Genomic DNA, 14790 nt, shown 5'->3' with positions numbered 1-14790 from the left:
GGTTGGTGTGGAAGATTCATGGGGCACTGGCATCAGTACTGGGGAAGGAGAGAGAGCTGTTCCTTTGGGACAGGCTTCATTTGAACCATGCTGGGACCAGTGTCCCGGCAAATCGTATAATTAGGGTTGTAGATAGGACTATAAACTAATTAGTGGGGGAGATTGTTCAGTTGAATTGAAGTTTAAAAAATCGAAAAGAAATGAGAGAGCAGAGGTGCAGGGTAGTGAAGAAGCAAACTATAATCAAAGTGTGACAGGAAGGGGCAGAAAATATATGCAGAAGAATGTGGTAGAAATTAGAACCAGAATGAGTAATGATGGTAAAAAGTTAAAGCTTAAGGTTCTTTATCTGAATGCATGCAGCATTTGTAACAAGATAGATGAGTTGACGGCACAAATAGAAATAAATGAATATGACTTGATAGCTATTACAGAGATGTGGTTGCAGGGTGACCAAGACTGGGAACTCAACATTCAAGGGTATTCGACATTCCAGAAAAATAGGTAAAAAGGAAAAGGAGGTGGGGTAGCTTTGTTAATAAAGAAAGGAATTAGTGTGGTGGTGAGTAGTGATATAGAAGCATTGGATCATGATGTGGAATCAGTTTGGGTGGAAATAAGGAATAGCAAGCGGAAGAAGTGGGGGAGTTGTCTATAGGTCCCCTAAGAGTTGCCTCATTGTAGGGCAAAGTATAAATTGGGAAATAATGGAGATGTGTAAGGAGAGCACTACAATTGTCATGGTGATTTTAATCTGCATATTGACTGGACAAGTCAGATAGGCAGGGGTATTATGGAAGATGAATTTGTAGAGTGCATCAAGGATTGTTTCTTGGAGCTATATTTTGCAGAACCTACCCAGGAACAGGTTATTTTAGATCTATTAATGTGTAATGAGGTGGGATTAATAAGAGATCTCATAGTTAAGGACCCTCTAGGGGGTAGTGATCACAACATGATACAATTTCTAATTCAGTTTGAGGGCGAGAAACTTGGGTTTCAACCCAGTGTCTTCAACTTAAGTAAGAGCAATTGCAGAGGTATGAAGAAAGGGTTGTCTAAAGTGGGCTGTGAAAATAGACTAAGGGGAAGGTCAGTTGATAAGCAATGGCAGACATTTAACCAGAGCATGATTCAGTAGTGTGTATGGCAAGACTTGTAGGGAAAGGCAAATACAATGGGGGTAAATCTACTGAATCTATGAGAAATCAAAAATTTCTCAGACTTGAAACACTCACCAATGGAGCACCCACAACTATCTGAGGTAGAAAATTCCAAAGATTCATAACTCTATCAGTGAAGAAAATTCTCCCCATCTGTCCTAAATGATCAATCTCTTATCCTGAAGGTGTATCCCTTTGTTCTAGATTCCACAGTCAGTGAAAAAATAACCTGTTGTAACTGCATGCAAACTTTGTGTTCCTTGTATGAGTACACCCATGTCTATTTGAACATCAATCTTTAGATGTTTCTTACATTTTAAAAAATATTCTGCTTTTCTATTACTACCAAAGTGAATAACCTGACACTACAAATACTGAGATAGCAGCACTGAACCAAAAACTTTTCTGCTAAATACTTTCGCTTTGTAAACTGACAAAGTTGAGTGTGCAGTAGTTTATTATTCACAGCAGAACACATCATCAGACATAAAAAATTTGACCTAATGAATAGCATTTAAATAATCTTAACTGGGCTAATGGACTGGAGTTTAAAACATCGGTTAGAGGACAGCGACCACTCCCTTTCCAGATGCCAGGTCCCTCAATTGGGCACTAACTGCCTTTAAAAGAGGGACTCTTCCCCCCACCCACCCACTGTGGGAAAATAGTTGTCATGTGATAAAGTAGAACACTTCAGGAGATTGAAGACTTTCAATTACTTCTTGATATCTGAAGATTCCAAAAGAAACTAAATACCACCATTTGATTTGTTTTACTTTATTTTCAGTTCACAAGATAGGCTCAAATCAAAAAATGGCCCTTTAGCCAATATGATTTCATCCTTCTATAACACCTACTTAACCGTGATCAGTAATAATCTAAGCAAATACAATTAGAACCCTCTCAAAACTTATTAACTTCTTAATCTAGGTGAACTGCAAAAATGAAACATGCAAAAAATGCATTTTGTTTGGGTGACTTAACAAAACATATGAAGAAAGGAAAATACTGTCATGTTTACAAGTAAAGTTTGTCTTTGTCATCATCTACACAATTAACAGCCCAGATTTTGTGGTCAGCGGTGAAGCGACACTCTCCTATGACCTCAACGAAAGTTGCCAACAAAGCATGGATTTCTCCTTTTGCCTGGCGTCAAGTCAAGGGGATCTCCAAGTGTCCAGTAACACTGATATCATCAAGCAGGGTAAGCAGTCAATCACGCTGAGGAATTCCCACAGACCAGAATGTAGGAAGTAAAATGTACTGATAAACCTTCACTTATTATAAATTTTACAGAGAGCAAACTAAAACTTGGGACTTAAAGATTAGTTGAAATATCAGAATTACTAATGAAAAACTACTGAATTTTGCCATGATGGAAACATTTGACATTGCAGAAAGATAAAATTAATTTTCTGGAGCAAGAGCTCCTTCACCAGTAGTTATGATTTAGTACACTGTTAAAATGCAAGTTGCACCTCATTAACAAGGCATGACACTTTCAGGGTTTTTAAACAGTGATATTACAGCAAGGTCTTGTCAGTTCAGTGATTTCTAAATGACTGCTGTTTGCAGGAACTTAAACAGTGCACTCCTGTGGATGAGCAGGGAATCACAGAGCAGCTTTTGGATTCCAAGTTTAATTGCACATGTGTGAACACCAGAAGTTGCTGTCAGTTTCACAGGATGGTAATGACAGAGAACACTGACAGTTTCGTCATCAGTACAACAACACAATCTGGGCCATGCAATTGACAAAAAGGTTCATGTTTTGAAAATACACATTTTTCTGAACATGTCTGTAAAGGATGCACTAAGTCTGGATGGGGACTTCCACTTTCATTCCAAGTACTCTGATCTGACATCTTGTAAAATCATCAGATTTATTACCTGCATTAAGAGCTACAATTTGTTCTCCTTCCCCTCTAGCCTAATCCAATGGAAAATATCCTTGTGCTGCTCTGTACTAAACAAAGAGTGTTCCAATTTTAGATCAACCTGACATTGGCTTGTAGTGTGGTTGCCAAGCATCTAACAATTGCAGAGTGACTCTGGGACCAGTCTGAACTTGTTGCTCATGCTACTTAGAAAGATGTTGCTTCAGAATGCATGAGGCCACTCCATCTCAGTTAAACGTGTCTGGAGCAAGCTAGCCAGCAGTGAGCCCCGATTCAAGACTCTTTATGCAAGTAATACATTTGATGTTTCTAGAAAACTGTGACATTAAATTCTCATTGCATACTTTTTCCAGACCATTACAACTTTAAATAATTCCTTACTGTTCTAAGTAAAACCTACACTGTACCCTAGCATTACAAAAATACTACATTATTATTTTGACTCCTATGTACATTATTTTGCTTTCTTAAGCATACAATTTAAAAGAGAGATAAATTAAAGTTTGGTCCTCAACATGATGAGATATATTTGGTACAATGTTCAACTCTCGAGCTGTGCCAAATCACATTCTTCAGCATCTCTTATCAGAGGTCTTCATACCTTCATTGCTTTGATTTGATCTGGTGAATCAATAACACAAAATCAATAATCTTGATGCAAGCAGGAAAGGGGATGCTTTTTCTGATAGAATTAGCAGGGCTCTACTATAATCATACATACTCACTAAAAAATGTGACTGTCACATCTTAAGTGGAGTCAATAATTGTAGAATTATTGGTTATTCCATTATGGACAAATACGTATGGAAGTAACTGCTTTATGTTATCAGAAAAAATAACAAACTCACAAGCCAAATATTAAGTTTGAGGCTGGAATAATGATACAGGAGGGAAACTCCCAAAGTAAGCAGGCGCCAGGCCAAGACTGGAGAAATTGTGTAGGAAAATGATGCCAGAGACACGAATAGATTGTCGTGGCACAAACTGTTTAGTATCCATTCACAATGACGTTGCATTCTTAAACAGGAGTTTAAAAAATAAGATGGAACCAAAATGTAGCGTGGGCACACACTGGTTTAGAGCACTGCTTTCACCATTGCTAGGGCCAAGGCTTGACTCTAACACCTACTCAGGAAATGAAAATCTCTGTTGGTCTCAAACAAAAAGCAGCTCAATTTGATAGATGGGTAGTCTTGTTTTAATAGAAGCTACGAAGATGAGTCCATGATAAATTGAAAGAAAAATCACATTGATGGGCTAGGATGTTCTTTTCTAAAGTTAGATTTATAGAATGTTGATGGACCTATGCAGAAGGAACGTTGGTGGCCATCTGGGTTACTGCCCAATATTTGACCTGGAAGTGCTGGCTGTGCTCACTAGTTGCCCTAAACTGAAGCATTCTATTTTACGGCTTGGCACCTAAATTAGCCAAATGTCACAACAAAACAAAAAAGGGCTCAGGTTTTTATTTTCACTTGTTCTGTTTTCCTGTAATGCATATTCACTTCCATCCAGGGTCCAAAGGCTGAAAGATAACCGGGCAGTACTGTAGATTCTTTCATAATAACACACAGGCAGGTTACTTTTCATGAACAAACAACTACCATTGTTATTTTTCCCAGGGTCAGAGGTTTCATTAAAATAGGATGTTGAAGTACCATACCACTTGTCAGAAAAGCATGATGTAACAGAAAAAGTTCAAAATCATAAAACACAAATTCAGTTAACAAATTTGTAACAGCTATGTGAAACAGTTTTGAGTTATTTTAACAAATGTAGGTGAAGATGTAGAAAGGCAGCATCTTACCAACATCCCACATCTTATTCTGTTCAGCTAGGATAGCAGGAGAGGTGGTGGAAAGTGTGATTTGAAATCCTACTTCCTTGCCTAGTGGCAAAACAGATTTTAATAGGTATTTTCTTCCTCCCTTCTGCTCCATAATGTGCTGATTCCTTGATGGAAATCAACCCCATGAGTAGACTTGCCCTTCAATAACTCATCCAAGTGGCTATTATTCACGTCTAAGCCTCCAGGGAGTGCTGACACACTTGAATTGTGAGGTGTCACTGCCAAGCCTGATCCCACCTTCATCTGATGTCCAATTACACATATTTTTGGCAGAAGTCTCTGGAATCTAGACATATTCCAACTTCCATAATTCAAAGCATTGAGGGCAATTGTAGTGTCTTTACTGCCACCCTGATCGAAACTGTGGGAAAGGAACTCAAGACAGTCTTGGTTTTGTGCTTCAGCTATTTGTTGGACAGAGTTGCTGAACAATAGGAAGCTCGATAGCTAAAATTGACATAGAATGGTTAGTGCAGAAGGAGGCCAGTTGGCCCATCATGCCCGTGTCTGCTCTCTGAAAGAGCAACTCAGCTCGTCCCGCTCCTCCTTTTCCCCATAGTCCTGCAAACTTTCTCTCAAAATAATTATCCTAGCCACTCGCTGCTATTGTTTTTTTTTGGCAATCATCATATATCAGTGATTCTGCTGTCAAGGGAAATTTCTCTCTACCTGTTCTGTCTAGACGCCTCATAATTTGAACACCTCTTAATTTCCTCTTAACCTTACCTTCTCCAAAGAAAACAGCCCCAGCTTCTCCAATCTATCCACATAACTGAAGACATTTCCCAGTCTTATCCATTTCATCTGTCGGAATTTGTAATTGGTTTCGTCAGATCTAAAGAGATATTTATTTTTTCTGGGGAGTGCAATTCATTTGGCTTCACAATGAATGGCAGATAGTGGTGCTGCATCTAAAACAAATTAAAGCAGCAAAAAGAACCACAAATAACCAATGAGTGTGTCAGAGACATTTGATCTCTTTAATGAAACTCGCTTTCTGTACTTCATAAAATCTGAGATTCTATCTGTAGAATGATACAGATCAGAAGTCACTTGGCCTACTGTGCCTCTTTGAACGAGCTATTCAATTAGCCCCACTCCTACTTTTTCCCTATTCCTCAGATCTTTCTTCTTCAAGCATTTATCCAATTTTCTTTTGAAAGTTAGCATTGAATCTACTTCCACCACCACTTGAGAGGCACCATTATATAAAAGATTAAACAAATTAGTGTCTGATGTGCTTTTTTAAAACTCAGCAATCTTCTTCAATAGCAACAATTTATTGTCAAAAATTCTGCAGCATATAAAAGGCACTAGACCACAATCAAATTTTTTAAGTATTAGACAACCAGTTATAAGGTAGTGAATTGACTGTTTTCATAACAGGTCATATTTGAATCCATTTGAGATATCAACAGGAATTAGAATCTCATTGCTATAAACTGAGTAATGAAGTAAGCTACAAGTTAGTCTGAAGATAAAGTGGATATAAAGTGACATTAGCAAAACAATATGAACATACTTTTGAAACATTGTATTGCCAGAGTATAATATAGATAAAATATTACCTCAGATGTGGCCTGCAGGGAATACGAAATGTAATTATTGCACACTGTTGGGCCAGAGTAGTGGGATCATTATACTACATCTGACTGATGTTACCAGCCCTGAGAGTACTTGAATAACAGTGTAAAAATCCCATCATGGCCCAATGTGCATTAATTACACACTAAGGAAATCATTTCTACTACCATGCATTAATATCACTATACTGCACATCAGCTACCTGTGTGGCCTTTCCAACTGGTAGGAATTAAGACTACAGCTTTGTGCTGTTGACTCATGGCCATTAGGAATTGGATTGAGATGGCCCAAAGTCATTTTTCTTGGGGATCTTACGGAGCACACATAAAAAGAACTTTAATTTGTGCTGTATTCAGATTCGGAGATCTGGGAGCTGAAAGGGGAGTGTTTTAACCACTTTGACACCGAGGTGTCCTGCAAATATATTTCACTCCTTATCACCACCTAACAATAATTTGGACTTGTAACAATAAAGTAATCCATGTAAGGTTTACAAGACACTGCTTTAACCAACTGTATAATCATCTCCCAGCTATATTCTGAATCAAAATATTTTCTTGGAAACTATCTGATTTAAAAATAAAATAAGTTGAAAGAGGGGGAAAGAAATTAAACAAAAGAATGTATATCCGTCAGAACAAAGAGACAGGAAATGTTTGGTTTAACCATATAAAACTATAGTACCTGTAGTCAAAATATGCCTGACACCTAGTGGTTGATTTTTTATTTGCTATGGCTTGCTGTAATTATTCATCAGATGATTACAGTGGCATTTCTGCACATAATGAAGATAAAATTAGGTTTAATATCAAATTCTTAAAAGAATACAATTAAAAATTGTTATGCATTTTCTCAATTATTCTAATTATAGTTTCTAACATTCAACATCCTAATTTTATAGATCATTGTAGAAATAATTTTAGAAAAGTGTAGAAATTTACACCACGCAAGATGTGGATGTTTCTTAGCAGACATGTAAAAAATAAAATTTCCATATTGTTGCTTCAAACATATTTATTACATTAAAGAGAAAGACTTTAGACATTTCCCTCACTGCTTTCCTGCCTTGTATAGGTCCTTATTTGGTTAAGAAGCTGGGTTCAGCTAAGGCACTGTATCTTCCATAGTTGCTTTCAATTCCACTGTAGATTATACAATAGATGTGTTTCACTGAATAAAGTAGTTTGTCTCTCTGGATAACTGTCTATAATTTATTCTTGACCATTTGTAGGCTACATATAAATATGAATAATGTTGATAATCTTATTAGCTACATGAACAGTACATCTCCATTTGGACATATTATTGTTCTCGGAAACTGCTCTCACTGCTTTCTCCTATTACAGCAAAACATTCAGAATACTAATTATTCCAAAATTTTGCTAATATTCCAATATTGGAGTTAAATGCAGTGTTGCCATCATGAAGTTTAGAATACATGTACAATTAACTCAAGTTTTAATTTTGTTACATGACATAATTTCAACAACCGTTTCACTTTTCTTTAATTCTATATTACCTATTTATTATTCTGCATGTTTAATTTTAAAACATGTTTTTTTTAAGTTTTAACTTCCAAGTAAAACTGGCCAGCATGATAAGCTTTAAATGCGTCTACTGTGGAAAATGTCACAGAAACTAAAGTTACAGTACAGCAGGAATTGCACCATTTTGGAAAGAGTTAATTTATTTTCTCTTGCCCAATTGGTCACTTTTCTATACTGCACAAAAGGCAAAGTATTTTTAGTTTCCAATTCCCAGCATATGCAGGAGTATAATTAAGCAGATTAGAATAATTTTGTCACTCAATAAGGTTGGTTACCAAAATTTAAATCTTCTGCTGCAGCCTAAACCAAATTATTAATATTTCTGAATTTATTTTGCATTGCTTCTGAGCGGTATATTGATACTGAACTGTTGGTTGGAAGACGGTGTCTACTGTACATTTTATAGCGTTTTCTGTCAGCTTGGTAGCATTCTCATCTCCAAGTCGTTAGGTTGCAGGGTTTCAACCCTACTCTAGGACTTCAGCATGTAACCCAGGTTGATATATCAGTATACTACTCATGGAATCTGCATTTTGCAGATATAGTTCTTTGAATGAGATATTAAAAGACACCCAACTGGGAGTTCCAGTGTTTTAGGTAGATGTCAACAATTTTATGGCATAATATGAAGAAAAGCTGAGTTTTCCTAGCTAACATTTTTCCCTAAACTGTAACCATCAAAAATAGACTAATTAATCATTCATCTCATGTCTCTGTTTGTCTACAAATGAGTGATGGCACTTCAAAGTAATTCATTGTCATGTGAATCAGACGTTTCTAAGTGGTAACATGGCACTTTATAAATGCAAGCTTTTGCTTCTTTTCAGCCAATCAAAATCTATAATCTAGTAACAATTTACTTGCTTTTGTAGTTCAGAACTAATTTCCCAATAATGAAATAGGTCAAGGTTTTCTTAAAAGTCACATACACTTTTATCATTGTTTAATTTATTTTGTACTGTTGGTTTGTCTATGGATATACATTCATCAGCACAGAATCCTAAATGGAAATAACGACATATGCTACCTAGAAAGGTCAAAGTGCTACTGTAAACTGGTCTGGGGCCAGAGAACAGGAAAACTAAAAAAAAAAACAATGCAAATATAAGGAAAGGACGGAAATAAATGAATGAATGAAGTTTGCTACGCAAGATATTTTCTAAGGTAAAATGGAGAGAGTTAAAAGCAACAGTGTCCAGCTAATTATACCTTGGAGCCAGTCGACACCTTCTTGTAGTCCTTCTCCTTTTACAGCATCACTGGCACTGAGAAAAGATCAAAATGAGCATCGTCAAACAGACTACAAAAAAATACATTGTGGCCACTTCACCCAACATGTGCTTGTTCAAAGCAGTTTCCAGGAATATATACTGCAGAACCTATTTTACTAAATCACAGTCCTGGCAGGGAGCTTCAAACCTTAGGAGATATCTGAAAATCATTAAATTGAGAGCAAATTAGGGGGAACACCCTGCAATTTTCTGATATATACTTGCTGCAGGTACACGTCTTTTAAAATCAAAAGTTGTGAGCATCACATATTGTTTTGATTCCTTAGGAAGTATAATACAAAATGAATCACACCAGTTTATATTATCGCACCATTTTATATTTTCACACTATACTTTCAATGGCATTTTTGTTTCTGCAGCAGTCTTATGGGAAACATTTTATCATGCAGAAAAGAAAAATAGGAAATTTTGTAACCTGACATATAGGTTATTATTCCTTAACAACTTTAGAAGAAAGCAGAAACTGCACCCAAAAAATAAAACTTCAAGATGATATCAATTCACTGGCGTTAAATGTTTGAAAGCAAAAATTGTTTTTTTTTTAAAAGCTAATAATGCTAAAATTTACTTTGCTCCAACTACATACTATGAAAAGATGGGCAGTACCATTAATAACTCTGACAAATAATATGTAGCTACCCAGGGTACAGTTACACACAAAAGGAGCATTCCTAGAATCATAACATAGATATTTTGCTGTCAAGTCTAAAACTGGAGACCATTTGAATTCTCATGTGCAATTTTCAGGAATCAATATGGAATGAAAATACATGCAGTTCTGGCCCTGGATGCAATAGCACATCTTTTTAAAATGTGACAGTATTTACATGCTGTGCTGACATCTGGTGGTAAAGCATTAATTCTGCACCATACTGACAGGCTGTCCAATTTAAAACATATCTGACCCTTAGCCATGGTATTTACTTGAAATGTCAACTGTCCTTAGGATATTTGGGCACATGACTAGATCTAACACCAGATGTTTCTTTAATTATAGATAAGGATAATAAGGATAGAGCTGAAGGTATCCACTTAAAACATAATCCTACTAGCATTCAGTAAGTAATAATCTTTATGTAGCACTACATAATCGTAGAGAAACAAACATGTTAAAATAAATAGGTTGCAATTCTACTTACCAAATATGCCATGCCTTATCTTTAATATTTTCTAAAGACAACATCTGGGAAACCTTTACAGATGACAAAGCATCTCTGAGGTCCATCTTGTTTGCAAAAAATAAAATTGGAATTCGTCTGTGTTTAATGTCTGAAAGCAAAATCAGTGTTTTAAAGTTAATAAAGCCAAGATATATTTTGCTTCAACTACATACAATGAAGAGATGGGCAGTACAGCTAATGACCTTGGCAAATGGTACGTAAAGCTACTCAGGGTTTAATTACACACAAAAGCAGCAATTCTACAGTCAAAGATATTTTAATACAGCTTCGACTGGAATTCATATTTACTTTCTGGACTATAATAGGGAATAATCACTTTAGCAGGTGCTTCAACTGACAGTTATGTAAAATCAGATGATAAAAATCATTTTTTTGCCTCTTAATTCTTTGGTTTTCATTTGTAATAAGTTTTTAATGCAGCACAATTGCATTCTAGACAATTACTGTAAGCTTGAACCAATATCTAAATATATAATACATTTATTAGTAAATATGTTAAGATTCACCAGTTTGTCCTAAAAGAGCATGGGCGAGATTTTGCTGGCAGCAATAAAGTCCAGATGTTGGGATGTGAAGTGGATGGTGTGGCTGCATGGACAGCAGGAAAGAAGTGAAAAAGTAATATTGTTGGGGCTTTCCAATTAATGGCTGGCAGGCAAGGGAATCCACCAGTTAGATGGTGCAGCCAGGGGAAGTGCTGGATTATATTACATGCCATATTTAAAAGGCAGTCAGTAAAGAACTGAAAGGCAGAAGCAGTGAACATTGAGACAGAGGCCGGACAACTGGTGTGTTCAGGAAATGACAGCAGCCAGAACAAGGGTAGTGGTCAGGTTTTCTGATGCCTCCTGGACGTGCTCCTCCTGGTGGCAAGGGTATGGAGGGGAAAAAGAAGTTTTTCCCCTCAGGGAGGGCTGAGCGAGGAGGCCGGTTAGACAGACATGGCTGGAGATCGCGGAGGTAGTGAACTGTCTTGGGGTGATCCCATGTATGTGGTTGCAATGCAGGAAGATGATCTATGAACTGATTCACTTACAAGGTGAGTGCAGCGCATAAAATTAAGATCATAACCTTAAATGTCATGAAAGATAAATATGAAATTGGAGAAGGGGTTGCCCAACCAGTCTACATCAATGCCCAAGCAGCAGCATTGGCTATCAGCCTCTCTGTGGAAGACACTGGTTATTCAGAATTGACCCCATGCACTGCCAATGCTGAATGGTCACATGCAGCAAGCATCCCTGAGGTGCCATAAAGGACAGTGAGGCTGCCACCAACATGGGCATGGCGTGCATCTATGATGGGCAAGTGACAATGTTAATTTATGTGCTTGCAGGAGCAGAGAGTTTACAATGTGCGTGAGGAGAAGAAGGACTGGATGCAACATGCTATATCTTGGTGTCCTGGCGTCAATGGATGACAAGATCATAGTTCTTTGAGGAAGTAATGTGCTCTGTGAATAAATGGGAACTGGTGGATGCACTGTACTTATAGATTTCCAGAAGGCATTTGATAAAATGCCACATCAAAAGATTACTGTGAAAAATAAAAGCTCATGGTATAGGGGATAACATATTGGCATGAATAGAAGATTGGCTGGCTAACAGAAAGCCAAGAGTAGACAAAAATGGGTCTTTCTCAGGTTGGCAAGATGTAACGAGTGGTGTGCCACAGGGATCTATGCTGGGACAGTAACTGTCTACAATTTATATATTTGACTTGGATGAAGGGATGGTTGCCAAATTTGCTGATGGCTTGAAGATAGGTCAGGATGTAAGTTGTGAAGAGGACATAAGGAGGCTACATAAAGATATAGCTAGGTTAAGTGAGTGGGAAAGGATTTGGCAAATAGAGTAAAATGTGGGAAAATGTGAAATTGTCTATTTTGGCAAGATTTATAAAAGAAAAGTATATTATCTAAATAATGAGAGATTGCAGAGCTCTGAGGTGCAGAGGGATCTGGGTGTCCTAGTGCATGAATCACAAGACTAGTATGCAGGTACAGCAAGTGATTAGGACTGCTAATAGGATGTTATCATTTATTGTGAGGGTAATTGAATACAAAATTAGGGAGGTTATGCTTCAGTTGTACAGGGCACTAGTGAGACCACATTTGGACTATTGTGTACTGTACTGGTCATCTTATTTAAGTATATAAATGCGTTGGAAGCAGTTCAGAAAAAGTTTACCAGACTACTACCTGGAATGGGTGGGTTGTCTTATGAAGAAAGGCTAGACAGGCTGGGTTTGTATCTGCTGGAGTTTAGAAGAGTAACAGGCGACATGATTGAAACATATAAGATCCTGAGGGGTCGTGACAGTGTGGATGTGGAGAGGATGTTTCCTCTTGTGGGAGAATCTAGAACTAGAGGTCACTGTTTAAAAATAAGGGATCGCCAATTTAAAACAGAGATGAAGCAAAATTTTTTCCACTCAGAGGGTTGTGAAGCTTTGGAATGCTCCTCCTGAAAAGGTTGTGGAAGCAGAGTCTTTGAATATTTGCATAATATTTGAATAATGCAGATTTCAGGTTACTATCAGATCAGCCATGATCTTATTAAATGGCAGAGAAGGCTCGAAGGGCTGAATGACCTACTCCTGCTCCTTGTTCATATGTTCTTATGAGTTAGGAGGCAGGGCAGCCTATCATTGATGATGTGGCAGATGTGGAGCTGCTATACATTGAATTCCCAAATGGATAAGGACAATACATCTACTAGTGAGCGATCAGCATAGCACTTATATGGCCAACACTAGTCACATGGAACTCCAGAGGATGAGTAGATAGAAGGATGTGTTAGAATGTACAGTGCCATCTTATAGGTCTCCTCTCTCTCTCTCGTGGGTCAAGTAGACAAGGCAGCTGCTAAGCCTGCCAGACAACTTTCCACATAATAGTTATTATCGGAGGACTCAAGAAATGCAATGTCACTTTGTTCCTCTGCACCCTCCACCAGTACAGATACTCTCAAGTTGCTGAGCAGTTACATGTATAGAATTGGGAGCACAATGTGGTAAACACAGCACAGACTTGCCCTGAGCAGAGGCGGTAACAGTTGCGGCCATACTTGCAGGACTCTGGAAGGGCTGGGATGCTTAGCTTCAGGCTGATGACATGCCTCTGCAGTCAATAAAAAGGTAACAAAAAAGATGCAGTGAACATCTGGTGGAGCTTCCAGAGTTGTGGACACTATGTGCGCACAATATAAGCATCGATCCAGGCCAGGAGTGCATCAATGTCTCTGGCAGATACACACATGGCATCCTCCATCGAGTGACGATCCTGCATACCAGAGATGTATGCAGACTGAGCCCTGGGGGGAAATGGCTGGGCAAAATGGGTATGAGAGAGGTACGAGTTATCGCCAGATGCTCAAGCTCCCCATGTGAGCAGGAAGAGATTTGTGCCTTTAAAGGGTAGAGCAGCTGCCTGAAGCACCTGGGGGCTCTTCTTAAGGTGCTATGGTCTGTGACATGAAGGCCTCATGAGGCCGCAAAGACAGAGGCAGCTGCTGCACAGCCCCATATATGCCAGGACCCTAGCCGTTTCAGGCAACGAGAGGATGACTGCCATGGTAACTGAAAGCTAGGGAGTCTTCTTTGGATAAGCAGCCTGCACCCACTTCCGTTGATAATGCAGAGGGACAACCATGTATAAGCACCTACAAATGTGCGAGTAAGTCCACCTAGCTGCACTTAGGCTTCACTGGGTGATTGTGTGTAGTTTGATGTCAGCTTGTAGTTTAATTGTGATTAATGAAATCTGACATGCTGCACCACAAATTGAATTTTTTACTCATTTTTGCACTATTGGACCATTAACAATTCAATTGCTCTTGCAAACAGTGTGATGGAAAGGTCCACATTGTATTAACTGAATGCATTATGCATGCCATGACCTGATGTAAGATGGTAAGGAGATCCATGGAAAGGACAACAGGGCTATGGAAGGTAGAAGATGAATGTATTTACATGGGCATCTGAGGAAGGCTCATGAGAAACGTGTATTAGTGACTTGCGAGCCTCCCTTGAGCAAATTTGATCGTGCCTTGCTTGTGGTTCCTCGGGTGCATCGTCATGGTCCTCCTAGTTAGCAGCTCCTCCAAATCTTCAAACTCGGAGGAGGCATGGTGCTCTAGGATACCCTCCTTGTCCAAAGCTTCTTCCCACTGAATCACCAGGTCCTGCAGAGCACAACACACCACCACGATATGCGAGGCCCACTGGGGCTCCACCAGATCTATCAAGGCAACTGAATCACATTTCCAGAAGCCCT

General features: G+C 38.4%; 1 protein-coding gene across 3 annotated transcripts in view; it reads right to left on the bottom strand.

Moving 5' to 3' along the window:
- Positions 1 to 1924: 1924 nt before the first annotated feature.
- The window catches only part of arl6 (ADP-ribosylation factor-like 6), a 68406-nt gene continuing 55540 nt past the window's right edge, over positions 1925 to 14790 (bottom strand). For 2 of the 3 annotated variants that reach the window (XM_041211865.1, XM_041211867.1), the window contains exons 6-8: positions 10473 to 10602; positions 9251 to 9306; positions 1925 to 3682 (exon numbers count right to left, since the gene is read on the bottom strand). In XM_041211865.1, coding sequence (XP_041067799.1) covers positions 3657 to 3682; positions 9251 to 9306; positions 10473 to 10602 — 212 coding nt within the window. In that variant the 3' untranslated portion in view covers positions 1925 to 3656. Of the gene's footprint in view, positions 3683 to 7178; positions 7270 to 9250; positions 9307 to 10472; positions 10603 to 14790 lie in introns of all 3 variants that reach the window. The other variant, XR_005945890.1, reaches the window with a different exon arrangement.

Source organism: Carcharodon carcharias, chromosome 18, assembly GCF_017639515.1.
Source record: "Carcharodon carcharias isolate sCarCar2 chromosome 18, sCarCar2.pri, whole genome shotgun sequence".
NCBI lineage: Eukaryota > Metazoa > Chordata > Chondrichthyes > Lamniformes > Lamnidae > Carcharodon > Carcharodon carcharias.
Note: the sequence above shows the minus strand (reverse complement) of the source record. Positions and strands in the feature narration are given on the sequence as shown.